Below are 15230 nucleotides of genomic sequence, written 5' to 3' on the forward strand. Positions count from 1 at the left end.
AGCTTCTTCATCGAGGGGCAGGACAACTGTTGGCACCAAACCTTTATCAGCTTTCTAAATATAGCTGTCCTGACACTGGCTGCTGGATTGCACGGGAAAGGAATTCAGTGCCTCACAGACAGCAGCTGGTCAAGCACTTAACTCCTTCCCTGCTGTGGGCTGGATCCTCGTTTCTCAGTTACAGGGAAGAGTCCAAAGCCAGTGAGGCCGGACCTCTGCCTTCAGAGAGCCTCCAGGTAATGGGGATCCCACCAGGCACAAACTGAAATGCAGGTATGACCTCTGATATCCTTGGGAAATGCAGTGCAGGATGAACCACTCCAACCTAACAGAGAGTAAGCTGTCAGCTACCTGGACTTCTGTATTGACTTTGGCATGGTCCTACACAGCATTCTTACCTCTAATTTGGAGAGAGATGGACTTGATTGATGGACTATTTGATGGATAAAGAAGTGGCTGGATGGGATCCAGTTACAGTCAATGGCTCAGCATCCAAATAGGGATCATCAACAAGTGGTGTCCCTCAGGGTCCTGTACTGGAACCAGTACTGTTCAATATCTTTAATAACGACACAGACAGTGAGACTGAGTCACCTTCGGAAATTCTGCGAAGGACATCAGGCTGAGTGGTGCCCTGGATTCAATAGGGCCAGGGATGCCATATAAAAGGAGGAGTGGGCCCATGTGAACCTCACAAAATTCAACAAAGCCAAGTGCAAGGTCCTACATCTGGGTTGAGGCAGTCCTCAATATCAGTACAGGCTAGGGAAGAATGGGTTCAGAGCAGCCTGGAGGAGAGGGACTTGGGAGTACTAGTGGATGAACAATTCGATGTGACCCAGCTGCACTTGCAGCCCATAAAGCCAACCATATGCTGGGCTGCATCAGAAGTGTGACCAGCAGGTCAGGGGAGGTGATTGTCCCACTCTACTCTGCTCCTGTGAAACCCGACCTGGAGTATGGCATTCAGCTCTGGAGCCCCTAGCACAAAACATGGACCTCTTGGAGTGGGCCCAGAGGAGGGCCAAAAATCACTCAGAAGGCTGGAACATTTCTGTGAAGAAAGGCTGAGAGTTGGGTCTGTTCATCCTGGAGAAGGTTCTAGGGAGATCTTATTGCAGCCTCTCAGTAATTAAAGGGGATCTTACAAGAAAGAAGGAGAGAGACATTTTACCAGGGCCTCTAGTGATGGGACAAAGGGCAATGAATTTAAACTAAGAGGGTAGATTTAGATTAAATAAAAGGAAGAAATTGTTTATGAGGATAGTGAGGCACTGGAACAGATTGCCCAGACAAGTTGTGGATGCCCCATCATTCAAGTGTCCAAGGCCAGGTTGGGTAGGGTTTTGAGAAACCTGGTCTGGTGAAAAATGTTCCTGCTTGTGGTAGGGAGGTTCAGCTGGATGATCTTTAAAGGTCCCTTCAGACCCAAATGATTCTGTAGTGCTATGGTTGTATGATCAGCTGATTTAAGAGCTAGGACTGAGCCACACTCTGTCTTCTCTGACATTTTTTTCAAAAAGGAAGCCTCTAGCTCCCATCTCTTGACCCCCCCCCAGCAAAGCTCATGGGCCAGGTTGGCCCGGGACAGAACCAGATGAAAGTCTGAGCGCTGTTTATCTGTACTGGGGGCTCCACTTGTGAGTCATGCAGAAACATCCCACTGTTGATTCCCTTTGCTAACGAACAAGCTCACCTATCTCATACCACAGATACCTTTGGTGCTGCATCATGCTGGGCAGGGCCTCCACATCCCCTCCTTGCTTGAATGCTGCATCCCCACACAGCGGTGGGAGCTGTGTCTGTAGGGATGCCACATCATGGCAGGGAAGAGCTGTGACACAGCCACTCAAATCTTGACGTGCTCACAGCCCAGACTTGTGTTAATGCAGGCACAGGGGTGAGCAGGGAGGGAAAAGAGAAGGTGGTATATTGAATCATGGGTGTCACAGCAAGGGGAGAAAGAGATGGCTGATCACTGGCTTGAAGAGACCCTAACAGTTTCATGCACAAAAAGAGGATGAATTGTATTGATCCTGCAGATGCCTCCTCCGGGCAATGCAATTTCTAGCTGCTTCTGCAAGGCAGTGACACATGTGTTCTTGTTAATTACTGCTAATTGTGGCGAGAAGCGATCTAAAGATGTTTGCTTATAGACTGCCTTAAATTGGAGAACAGAGCTTTCAAAGGACCTAGATGCTGTGGGAGCACATATACCACTGGCGCCCAATAAAAACAGATGCTTTTAAGTCACTGAACTGCTTCTGAAAATCCTGTTTGTGAATCTTTAGGATACGACTGCAGCAGAGGATGGTGAAGGCCCTGCCATGCCCACCGCAACCCTTCAAGATGTAGAGATGCCGAGAGGATCCTGTAGGCTGCAGACTTGTGGAGAACACTCAAAGCAGGCAGCCTGGCAGCTCCTCCTCACTGCTGGCCACAGGTTGTTGGGTTTTGGGATTAAGGTGACCATACAGAGCATAGGCAAAGATGACAGGAATCTTTGCTAATGACCGTTTGCACGTGCAAACACAGCAAAAAGAGCTGTGAGTGGTTGGGCATCTGTCACTGGTGGTTAATGTATTCCTTCACAGATGAACCTGAACTGAACACGGCCAGGTTCTGTCCTCTTAGGAGGGAAAGGTGGGATCTTGTAAGATTCCTCTTTCTCTTAACCGGCAGGAGTTGCAAAGCTTTATACAGCTATATAGCTATATGCTACCTATGCATATTCCTCATTGGCTTTCACAGGCAAGCCTTATCAGAGAGCATATTTTTGGCAACATGATGAAGTCACCCTGCTTTCATATTAAAGCTTTTCATGTCAATGGCAGTTTCATTTAAATAACATAATAATATCCCCTAAAAATCCCATATATGAGCAAAAAGATTTCCCCAGAGCTGCAGCCATAGGACTTCAAGGGTTTGCATTGCCCACAGGTGAGGGATGAAGAACCTGATATGGAAAGCTTTGGCAGTCTTGCCTGTACCTATGGCAGCTCTTTTAGCTGTGGTGCCAGTGCTTGTGAGTCTTGGCAGCTCATGCTAGACAGGGAAAGAAAATCAACCCAGAAACAAATACAGAATCTCTTAAACTGCCCACATTAAAGCAGTCTGCTCCTGAGAACCCCAATGAGAACTCTCAGGGAAAAGTGACAGGATAAAAGTGCCTAAATACCTTTTCCAACCTAGGCTTAAACAACTAACAAAAGCAATAAATACAGAGTATGTAAAACAAGCATCTTAATATCAGATTTATGTAAGTATCAGATGTTGAGGCATATGCTCTCCACGATACCTAGGAAACCAGTTTTAGCCAAGTCTCCAAAACAGAATATAATCCATCCCAGTGCAAACGTATTTACTTGTGATGCAACAGAGTGGCTGACAGAGGCAGGGTAAAAGTCTCCCCATCAGTCAATCACTTCCACACCAACATGAGATGAGGCAGTCCCTGTGACTACTCACTCTACCGTATTTCCCTGTCTCCCTGGCTGCACAAAAGGTGAGACCCATCATGGTTGCATTGGTTGTGAAACCACAGATTCTTGGAATGGAAGAAAATTAATGCCTATTAATTATTACTAAATAATTAATTTTATTAACACCTAAGAGGTACCATTAATTTAGATTTCTCTCTTATTCCAACTGATTGGGATTGCTGATTTTTATGAGACTGATAGAAGTTCCCATCTTTAAGATTACCCTATGTCCATCATATTTAACTGAAATCAGTCAAGTGGGTTTTGAAGTTACTGGGAAGAAGAGAGGAAAGAGAGGTTGTAAAAATGATCCTGAGAGGAGGATAACAGCAAGCTGACCAAGTTAGTAAAGTGCAGAGACTGTAACCAACTTCCTTTGGTTATGTGAAGCTGTTACGTGAAGAACTGAGAATTAACACGGGAAGCGTGGGCAGATGGTGTACAGTGATAGCATTTCCGTCACTACCTCTGTTCATCAGCCCCAAAACATTAAATGGGAGCAAAATTGAAAGTGGAGGCTGGAGTAAAGATCCTGCATGTCTCTTCCTGGAGGACATGGGATAAAGTCACAAGGGTCTTAAAGTCTTTAAAGGAGATAGACATTTAAGAAATTCATCTTTGTGAGGAACCTCATCTTTATGGGCTCCAAAGACAAGAAGGGAGACTACTGGCCTTGCTCCAGCTTTGTTTATGTCTTAAGTAATTTGTAGTTAACATTTTGAGGTTAGTTAACAAGCTGTTTTTGGAAGATGTCTCTCCCTCTCTTTGCAGGGTCCTTGTCATCTCCTGCAGCCTGTCAAAGACGAAACACAACAGGATGAATTTTTCTACTGGCTGTCCTCATTTGGAAGATTCCTGAAGAAACAAGTTTTTGTACTCTTATGTGCTTTACTTTGGTCTTTGCTAACAGTTGGAAGATAACTGAGGTTATGCATCAAGCACAGAAGTATAGATAGATGGTCCTTTCTATCAGAGAAATTGGATTTCCAGTCACTCCTAAGTTTCATTGTCTTGGAGGTATTTTGAACAACTGCCATATTGACCAAAAGGCAAATCTTCAGTGTGGCTTTTGGCAGGTCTACCACACAAGTCTGAGGTCAGCACAAGAGCAAGATACAGATCTACTTTACTGGACTAAAAACAAATATCTGGTGTAGACAACCACTTTTGAGGAATTCTCCTTCAAAAACAACAACAAAGTTCATCAATAATGTACTGCATTATATGACTAATTTCAGCTGAAAATGATGTCTAAGAACATGATGTCCCCATCTAAGATGCCTAAAATGATCACTCACTGCCTAGAAGTGACTCTGTCCCTCAAATGGCTAGAAATAAGAGCATAGATGACTATCCCAGATGGAGACATCCCTTGCTGCCCAGTGGCAATGAAGAGTTGAGACGACACACTGCCCTCAGTTAAATGTAATGTCAGATGTTTGCCTCAGCTGCCATCAGTCCCCCTTTTACTCTTCAGTCAATTATAGCAGCAGTTATTTATGCCTTCCACATCCAGAATGTGTGAGCAGTGTTGGCCTTGCAGTGCCCATGCCTCGACAGACACGTCGCCAGAGTGCTGCAAGCCGTGGGCTGGGTTATCCCACAGCCTTTTGCAGCAGAGAGGGAGAAGTGCCTTTGGTACCTGTGGCTGTTGTGCAAGCCACACTGGGCAGTGGAACAGTGGGCATAAGAGAGTAAGAATCTGGCTGACATGCATCTCACTTATATTTAGATAACCCATTAGTCATCAAATTCCCATAAACTACATATTCTTATTTAAAGTAAATGGAGTTAGGCCCCTCAGTTCCTTAAAGCTTGCATGTGGGCTGCTGCCTGCATTGTGAAATGCTTTAATACCTTTTTAAACCTGTTCCTTAATAAATATTTGAGAAAAAATGAGGTTTATCCTCCCCTGGTTGCCTGTCATCACTTGCATGACTTCAGCTGCACTGCACACGCCACTCCCAGTCCCACCACACCCTTCCCTTGCTTTATGCACCTGCACGTTGGGAGAAACGGGGAAAGGCTGTTTAATTGTGGGGGAAAGTTCACATCTGGGGAAGGAGTCCACAAGTTTACTGAGAGCAGCAAGTGATGTCAAAGCCCACTGGTGATGTGGCCTGTCATTCTGGCTGGGAGGGGAGTGGCAGGCTGGGGCAGAAGCACTTTAAAAGAGACTGAGGAAGTGAACCTGTGATGCCACTGCAAAGCAGCCCTTCAGCGAAAGTCAATTACCTACCCAGCCTCCTGGAGGTTACAAGGAAGAGCACCTTGAGGTGAAACAGAGGAGACATGAGGGGGACGGCAAGGAAAGGACTTGGGCTGTTTGTTTTCAGTGCAAGTGAGTACTTAATTTGGTTATGTCCTCAGGTGTTGGGTGGAAGGAAACAGCACAACAGCACTACAAAGTACAAGGACTCCAGTGCACTTTGTGTGTCTCTTTTTTGTTTAGTGAAGGTTCCTTTGTGTTTATGGCCAGACAAGTGTGTGTACCATCTCTGTGCTGAATGTCCAGACACATAGGCATCTCCTAAAGCTGCAAGATATGTTAGGAGTGGGGGAAAAATGCTGTTCTTCATGAAGCTGGAAAATATTTTTCATAAACAGTTTTATTGGTTTCTGTGAATACAGTATTTATCTCTGAAGAAGGAACTTCCTCCTCTGGAAGTCTCAGTTCCACTGCTTTTTATCCTGTCTCATCTTGTCATATCAATGTTCCTATGCCTTATTCCAGGCTTCAGACCAAGCTTTGCACATGGGAATTGCTTGGGGTTTTAAAACTAAAAATCCTGAAAACCTCACTTCAACAATAAGACCCACAAAAAGGAAATTCACAAAGTTTAAAGTCATCAGAAAAAGTGGATGGGATCCATATGGAACAAATGTGATTTGGGTCATGGTTTGATGATCATTATGTGATTTGTGCCATGCCATTGGTATTCGCTTCCCTTTCTCATTATTCTCACCTTTCATGCTATGCAAATTAAGTATGGGGAACTTTTCAAAGATAAATAAGTATGTAAAATGAAGTTCTTTTTTTTTTGCTTGATCAGAATCGCTATTTATTTCAGCAAACAAAATATTCCTCTAATTGTATTAATTGCCCTTCAGTCTGTTAACACTCAGTAAGGAATGTGAAAGTAGAAACATCACTTTGATTTTCTTCTTCCTTTGTACAAGTACAAATCTCTAAGTTAAGCAGAGGGAGATAAAACCTTTCTCAATTTCTTAAAATGTTATAAACATACAAAGTGATGACACACAAAAAAGTAATTCTAGGGCTTAAATCTAGGTGACGCTGTCTCTCTAGTAGTATGTAGGCTATTTGTCCTCCCTCCTTTTCTGGAGTACTTTCAGAATTGGCTTCTCCTCCCTTCAGCCATATTTTGAACAGATTCTGTTTTCCTTCAGAAAAAAACCTCCAACCTTTGCAGAATAAACCACAATTTTTAGCCATGCTGACTATGAAGTGAAACGTGGTGAGAAGTGGGAAGGAAGAAATCAGCCTGAGTCACTGACATGCCAGAATGAAACTGCACTGCTTCCCCGAGAGAGGGAAGCTCTTTCTGGGATGCAGAAAGAGATGTGGGTGACAAACGGAAGAGCACCAGAAGCAGTGGGACATGAGGGTGACAGCAACAGATGAATAAGTGCGTTACAGGCTGTGCCTCCCGCATGCAGTGTTGGGTTCAGCTGCTCCCCAACTCCGCACCAAGTCTGGAAGAAAAGAAAGATCTCATTTATTGTAAGATTTGACTCATTCAGCTGGAAGACGGAAAAGAAGTCTTAGGGTTGGGCAGTCTCTTCTCTGCCTCAGGGCTGCGTTAATGACCTGTCAGTGAACCCCAGCCCAGCGGAACCAGTTTCTGAGTGACAAAAAGATCAGGAAATGGGTTTTGCTCCATCTCCTAATACAGACAGCGGTGCTTTTCACCTAAATGCAGGAAAGCATCTCGATCCAGTCACAACAAGCAAGGAGAAAGCTTTCACAGGTGTCTCTCATTTGGAGAGCATATGAAAGCAGCAGTCAGAAAGAGCCCCGGGGCTATGCAAACATGGGCCTTGCCCTGGGTGCTCCAGAGCAGGGAAAGATCTGGGAGTGGCTGCAATAAAAGCATGTTAGAAATACTTTGCCCTGGTTTCCTTCTCATAACTGTCAGCAGTTGTAAATGAAATAATCCCCGAGTGAACAGAAGCCACCCCTGCCATGTCACAGAGGAAGAGGTGAAAACACACCTCGCTAATGAACTGTGGGAGCCCACAGAACAACTCGGTTGTGAGGCAGGGCACGCAGAAAGGTGGGAACTCAGGCTAAAAGCAGATCCCTGTGCCAGCTCCCACGGCACCCTGTGTAATTACCTGAATTGCCACCCTAGGTTCTCAGTGCAGTGACAACACAACCTTTTGGGTCCCAGCACTGTTATTTTCTAAGGGACCCTTGTTCACAGAGAGCCAAGGATCTGGCAGTGCTCAACTTGACAATGGCGTTCACTTTCTGACCTAGGGCATGTGGCTGTGGGCTTTTCCTGTCTAAAAAAGTGGGTATTCACAACCACTTTGCAACTCAAGGTGGAGTCTAGAAACCCTTTGCTCTCTCCCTTATAAGCTGCACTTCCTTATAGATCTAACCTGGACAAAGATATGGCAGAATGAGGACCCAAAGTATGCCAGGTGGCAACTTTTCAGATGAATCCTCTCCAGGGAACAGTGACTCAGCTTTCAGAAGCAAACTTTCACCACCACATGCAGCATGCCCCTCATGGGGGAAGCCCTCCTCCTCTTTCCTCCTTACTGCACCACGTTCCTCTTTGCCATGGGAGCACCTCTGAGCAGCACTTCCTTTCTTGCCATTTACAGTTTTCCCAAATGATTCAGTTTGGTGCCGTTAAAAAAAAAAAGAAACAAAACCAAAACCTCAAACAAACAAACCCAAGCACAGAACCCACACAAACTGTTAGGAGAAAGCAGGTATTTTTAACCACGGATTCCTACAGGCATGAAGGTCACCTATGGCAGGACAGACATAAATGTCCAGTTCAATTCTGAGAATAACAAAGACCTGCCCACCAGGCAGTTCTCAGACATGATGAATTAAGAGCAAGTCAGAGGGAATTCAGTGTAAAAGAAACACCTGCCCTGCGCCCTGCGTGCTTCCCCAGGACACAAAGGGATTTCTGTTTTATTCAACTCTCAGCTATTCCTGTGCTCCAGAGGCAGGAGCTGGAGTTCTTGGAGAAAGGTGACTACTACTACCTTACTCTTTTTTTTTTTTTTGAACTAATAGCTATTCTTCCCTTGTTTCTTTCAATCACTCTTTGCTTTTCTAGGTTTTTCTGTTTTCGGGGATGAAAAACATGAACAGGTTTTGATTCCCTAGCACAAAACGTCACTTTTCTGTGGATTTGGATTGAGGCAAGTTATTTGACAGTTTTCCTGATCCTTGAAATTTGACAATACCAGTTTGTTAGTTTAGCCTGAATCCTTAAGACTGCTGATGCACTTGTAGTATCTGTTTATCTGTCTCCCTCTGTACATTCTGAGCTGTCAAAGGGTGTCAGTCATGCTGAAGGAGTGCTCAGGAAAAAAGAAAGCATCTTTCTAAACTCCATGGCAATATATGTGTAGGTGAAAAAGAGAGAAGCAAAGAAGAGAGAGTAGAGTTTAGCTCTAAGCCATCCTGTGCAGACGCTTCCCAGAGCCAATCAGCCCCAGCACACAGCACCTCTTGCTCAGAGGGGAATGTCCTGGATGACAGGGAATGGGGGGTTACTGTGGCATGTAAGGGAGCCAAAGAGACTATCATGGGACCCAGATGTTGTTATTTTGGCTGAGTGCAGCATTTATTCTCTTCGTAGTTCTGGTGTCTGCTCATGCCCTCATTGTGGAAGCACCTGACAAGCAAATCCAGGTGGCAAGAGGAAGCAACGTTACCCTGCGCTGTAATTTTAAAACAAACACAGTCATTGACAGAGGAGACCTGGTTGTCTGGAAGAAAATCAATAGCAAGGTAAATTGAGCTGCATAAAGAAACAGATGAGAGGGCATCCAAGAGGGGCGTAGGAGATGGAAGCTGGACTGTGGGTGGGAATGGATGTTGGAAGAAAGAGATTTCTTCCAGACTTTTTTAAATCCCAGAACTGTGCAAATAGAAATGCTGATTCTAGATGCAATTTATCCCAATCCTATTGCACAACCCTAGGGAAGCACCCATCCTGCTTCTTCCTCTCTCTTGGTCTTACAGCTGTTTACTGAGGATACCCCACTGTACTGTGGGGTTTACATCTATTAAAATACATGAAACACTCAGATAATTTCTAAAAATATTTGCACATATAAAAATGCATATGTCTAATACACATATCTTCGATACTATATAAAAAGTTCTAAGTTGATGGTAACAGCACATGGAGAGATTCTTGAGGTCTCCTACGTCCACTTGGAGTATTTGAAGGTTTAGAAACTGCTAAAGCTCTCCTTGACTTCTTGGGAATTAGTGAGAGGGGAAGCAGCCTTTGGAGGTCTCCTTGCAGGAACTGCCAAGGGTTTCTTCTCTGGAGGTCCTGGCTGGGAGAGTTTGTGTAATCATAGGGCAATTTAACTGACATGGGTCTCAGCCAAGTCTCATGTTGTCCTCTCCTCATGGAGAGGAAAGGTGAATAAGCCCCAGCAAAAGAAATCAGTTGTCTCTGATTTTAGATAAGGTGTGAGAAGGGGATTCCAAATAGAAACAGAGATCCTTTTGAATTTCTATGTTTTTCTTGGCTTTTTCTCAACCTGGTGCAGTTTAAGGTCCTCTTTTCCAAGCTGCTCTTTAAGAGTGGGCTGATTCATCGAGTTACACTGTAGACTCACACAAGAAACCGAGACTGATCCTGTTCCCTCCCTCTCTGCCAGGAGGATGCCGTGACGAGGTATTTTGATGGGCTCGTGCAGTACGGGGAGGGCTACGAGCACCGCATCCAGTTCAGTGGCAATGTCGACAGCGGGGACATCAGCATCACCATCAGCGCCGTGACCATGGAGGACAACGGGACCTACGCCTGCAGCGTTCGCCTCCGGAACGACCCGCCCCGCCAGGCCGCGCTCCTGGATCTCTTCGTCCTCGGTGAGGGGACAGAGGCAAAGCCACGCCCCTGTTAGACACAACTGCCCTCCCTCTAATGTCCACATTGGTTTAAGCAACCGATTTTCTAATAGGAAAAAAAAGTTGTCATCCCCAATTCCACCTTTGGTCTTTTCCTACTCCTATGGAAGGATGCTGGGAGGCGTAGAGCGCGCAACTCCCTCAGACAGCTGGCTGTAGAAAACAGCCTTTAGGGCTGTACAGCTCACTTTCCTAATAATCCAGGCATCATTGCAGGGCTTTCCTCATCCCCCCTGTGGCCTGTCATATCCTAGTTATCAAAGGATGGGTTATCTAGCACTATTAGACATATCCCAAAAAGTATCTTGCAATTTCTTCTAGGCTTTCCAGTGCCAAAAAGGGAGAAATAAATTAGATACAAATTCGCTTTAAGTTCCTTTAAGAAGAAAATGGCAGGTGCAAGACCAGCTTCTGTTTGCAAGAATAAAAACCACACATGCAGATGGGCTGAAACAGAAACTGATCCTGATTAATACAATTACTTCCTTTTTTCTTCCTTCAGTTGCACCATCCAAACCTGAATGCAAGATTCTGGGGACACCACAATATGGACAGACAATCAACCTAACCTGCGTTTCTCATGAGGGCTCCCCAGAGCCCAAATACACCTGGAAAGGCTTCAATGTACAAAATGAGCCCCGTGTGCTGCCAAATGCAGAAGGTACGGGAAATTCAAAGACATCAAGTCATTGAGGTCTCTGCATATGAGGGCTGGAAAGATTTTAAAATGCAAGTACAAAAACACTATTAAGGTTTTTTCTAGGATGTTCTCTGAACAGGTTTCTGAAAAGTTGTCCTTTTGATACAAGACATGCTCAGGAGTAACTAACTTAGCAGGGGGGAAAGGACTCTTAGCTGAAGTAAGAATGGTCAGGAAGATTTTAACTTCAGCTCTCCCCTGGTGACAAAGCTGGATCGCTCTGGAAGCGGCCAAAAGTAGTTATTTCTCAATTGCTGGGAGTAAAGGGGGCATAACACGAGAAACAACATCGAGTTTCCTAAGTGTCTTTACATCCCAGCTTGCTTGACAACGTGCAGATCTCTTTCTAAAGTGAAGGAAACAAAAGTTGGCTCTGGAAGCTACTTTCCTGCCAGAGATGACTCCTCACCTAGAGGAAGAGGGTATGAGAAAGTTACACCATTCCTGCTTCAAGCATAAAGAAGGCTTCTTTAGGACTGACACACAGGCCCTAATATTTTATTTGCTTTCATTTTAAGTCAGAATCTGGAAGGAAAAAGGACCTGAATTTCCACAACAGGATCTTGACAGAACTGTTTATACAGAAATCAGGGTTTAATACTGTTTTAAGTGTAGCAGTGACAGAGGACTCAGATTTATTCCATTAAACAACTTTGTTTTTTCCTGGCCTGTCCAGCTTCAGGAAGACTGAGTGGCTGTACCTACCCTTCCTGGTTTAAGGGAAGTAAACTAAAGATGGTGAGACTCTACAGGATATTCCACACTCACGAGTCGATTCTTGCATAAAATATGCAAAGGACGAAGCATCACCGCGGGCAGGAACTTCACTCATTTCATTGGCCACTAAGTGGTGCCAGCGCATCACACACAGCCCTGAGCACATCAGGACGTGTCACAGCAGCAGCTTCTGCTGTCACCCTGTCCTTCCCGGGGACAGGAGTCTCTGCTGGCCCATTCCCACCTCATTTCTACTTGGCCATGGGTGCTCTGATGAAAGCAATGTGACGACTGTCCCCTGGTGCCCCAGGCTGGCTGGATGCCCTCCTATCACTACGGGCAATTTCCTTCTGTGCTGAGCAAGTCCCACTGCTGCAAAGTGTGCAGAACCCCCTCAGGAGACACTCCAGTGCTGACAGTACCTGACCCACATTTTTCCCTATTTGACCCACTCAATTACTTTTGATTTGATAGGAGGATTCAAATTCCACTTCTAGACTGAGACTTTGAGAGCTACAAACATCACACACACACACACCAAAAACAAAGGAGGGAGACAAGCAAGTACAAGGAGTATACAGAGACTAAAAGAAAATGAAAATTAAAAAAAAAAAATCAAGCCCATGGTCTGTCACTTCTCAGTTTGCATGCTCTTCTAGTATCTGGCACTAGGTGCCAGCAAATACTAAACATAAAAAAGTGAGATCACAGGGAAAATAGGAAAGTCACTGAAAGTTTTCAGGCTTTTGCTTTCAGAGCAGGGATCTGGACCTTTCTCACAAGCAAAAAGCATGGACTACACATAACCAACATCAGCTGGAGATGTACCAAACAAACTGACTGCCTGAGCAGACAGAGCTAAGCTTCAGCCTGTGGTTCGGAGCTGTGTGAGGTTGGACAGAAAGCAGCAGCATCACTGTAATCATGTCTCTGCAGTTCTTTTCCATCATTTATTTACACAGCCTCTGTGGCCTCTCCGAGACTAGAAAACTTTCCCCCCCACTGCTAAATAATTCATATCTGAAATCATAAGAGCTGCAGGATTGAAGAGCTTTCTCTTGTTTAACAAGTAAATTAATCAGTTCTCAGAGCCAGGGGCTGGTTTGGGCATCTGACATTTCTCAAAATCCAATGCCAAAAAAAAAAAAAAACAACTTTCTCAAGCACAGACACTTCTTTGCCCTCCACCTACAATTTTCTTTCTAAAAGGAATGTTCAAATACCACATGTTCCCTGTAATCAAAACAGCACACTTCTGTTTATCCTCCCACAAATCACACTAAAACCTAGGGATGAGCATGGCAGCTCCCAAGCAAGACAGAGCAATCCATCAGCTTTAATAACCTCTCATCACTCCAACCACCCTGGGCTGGAACTGGAGGGCTGCTGTTGCTGCTTCCTTCCCTGCTTTAATTCTTTTTTTTGGGCCTGATTTGTGTTTCACAACAGGGCAGCAAATAACTTTGACGAACATCTCAGCAGACACCTCTGGCTTTTACATCTGCACTTCAACAAACATTGTGGGAACAGAATTTTGCAACATGACAGTCAGCGTTGTGCCACGTAAGAGATGGGGCTGCCTGGGGGAAGAGGAGTACCAGACAGAGTATCTTAGCTCAGAGTCAAAGCTTTAATGGAGGGGAATGTTGGTATCTGCTTTCAGCACACCTTTAAGAGAGACCCTCTCCACTGGTTTACATGCTAGTAGAACACTCACCACCTCATCGGGTTAGTTCAAAAATGACAGAAAAGCTCTACAGAGTCAGACAGCACTGAGTTTGCAATGCCTGAAACTAAACTTTATAAAGAAGAGCAGTTGTTCAGATGCCGGGGCTCCTCCCTGTTAAGTAGCTAATTAACTGCTCCTGTACTACCTAGTACAGAATTATTTCCAGGTGCTGTAGTCAAATAAATGTGGCTTCTACTCAGTCTGGATCTGGTGTGGGGATTTGAAGTCCAGTGATTGTGCTGAGCCTATTTGACATCATCTTCCCTGCTAATTCCTCCCTTCCATGCAGCATCCATGAACATAGCTCTGTATGCTGGCATCATTGGGGGAGTTGTTGCTGCCATTGTGGTGATTGGGATCATTGCCTACTGCTGCTGCTGCCGGTCAGGCAAAGACACTGACTACGAGATGACGTGAGTACCTCTCCCTATAGGAGTGAGTGGAACAGGTGAAGGGCTCTCCTTTTCCCTCCAGCATCAACAGATGGAGTGGAAAGCAGGGGAGAAAACAGAAATTTGGGAAAGCATGCACTGCTTTCTCCTTTCAGTGCCTACCCCAGTAACTCCCATCTCTCCTCATGGGACATGCCCAGGAGCCCCAGACACCTTTGTGTCTCTGGGTAGAACCAAAGTATTCAAACCTTGGATCACACATGCTATGAAAAAACCAAGCAGCTCATATACATCTTGCATCACCAGCAAGACTGAATTTGTGGACTTCAGTTTGGTACAGCTCCAGATCAGCTTAGAGCAGTGCAAAACTATTTTAACACAAAATCTCTTCAGTGAGGTTTCTGGCTGGTTTTGATTAACATCTCCACTCCTGAACACTGTTTCAGGGTGCAAGAAGACAGAAGTGAACCCTCCAGGCAGACGCCAACGAGGCATGAGAGGCATGAGAGCACAGAGGACGACGTGGAGAACGTGTGAATAAAGAAGCCACTGCCATCTCCAGGATCTGCTGAGGCACAGACATCACTGTAGAAAAGAAATCAACCCCTTTCTTACTGCAAGAAGTTGAATTATAAAATGAAAGCCAAAGGCTCTGCCTTCAAGTTCTGTGAGAAAGCATTCTTGCTTCCTTGGAAAGAAGTGCTTGGTGTACAGTGAGCACTACCGCACACTCTCATAGCAGAAAAATGCACGTGGAGCACTGCTGCACCCAGTCATCCAAAAATAACCAGTCTTCCAGACTTCCCACTTTCTGAAAAAGGAAACCAGTCAGGTCTATTTGGAGAACAGAGGAATAGAGTTGCTGATGTATCCCCAGATCCACAAAAGGTTTCAAGGTCACCAACTGCGACTGATCAAGGAAGGGTGATTTTGTTCACTGTGTCATGCAAATGTCACAGCTTTCACCGCGGTCCAACACAGAAACTTTTTTCATGGAAGTTGAAGCAAGACGATTTTTAAAGGCATTTTATTAAATGGGTTCTTTGTATATATTATACATGCACAC

General features: G+C 44.9%; 2 protein-coding genes across 3 annotated transcripts in view; one reads left to right on the forward strand and one right to left on the reverse strand.

Annotated features, from left to right (window-relative positions):
* Positions 1 to 33: 33 nt before the first annotated feature.
* Positions 34 to 15230, reverse strand: part of MAEL (maelstrom spermatogenic transposon silencer) — a 33795-nt gene continuing 18598 nt past the window's right edge. Inside the window, exons 12-13 of one of the 2 annotated variants that reach the window (XR_004237532.1) lie at positions 399 to 559; positions 34 to 325 (exon numbers count right to left, since the gene is read on the reverse strand). Coding sequence is in view for 1 of the 2 variants with exons in the window: in XM_032096277.1 (XP_031952168.1) it covers positions 507 to 559 (53 nt within the window). In the remaining variant the exon portion in view is untranslated. Of the gene's footprint in view, positions 560 to 15230 lie in introns of both variants that reach the window. The other variant, XM_032096277.1, reaches the window with a different exon arrangement.
* Positions 5731 to 15190, forward strand: GPA33 (glycoprotein A33). Its single transcript, XM_032096293.1, has 7 exons — positions 5731 to 5823; positions 9338 to 9489; positions 10377 to 10587; positions 11129 to 11287; positions 13493 to 13606; positions 14062 to 14185; positions 14611 to 15190. The coding sequence occupies exons 1-7, from the start codon at positions 5775 to 5777 to the stop codon at positions 14699 to 14701; spliced, it is 900 nt and encodes a 299-aa protein (XP_031952184.1). The 5' UTR covers positions 5731 to 5774; the 3' UTR covers positions 14702 to 15190.

This window comes from Corvus moneduloides, chromosome 2, assembly GCF_009650955.1.
Source record: "Corvus moneduloides isolate bCorMon1 chromosome 2, bCorMon1.pri, whole genome shotgun sequence".
Classification (NCBI taxonomy): Eukaryota; Metazoa; Chordata; class Aves; order Passeriformes; family Corvidae; genus Corvus; species Corvus moneduloides.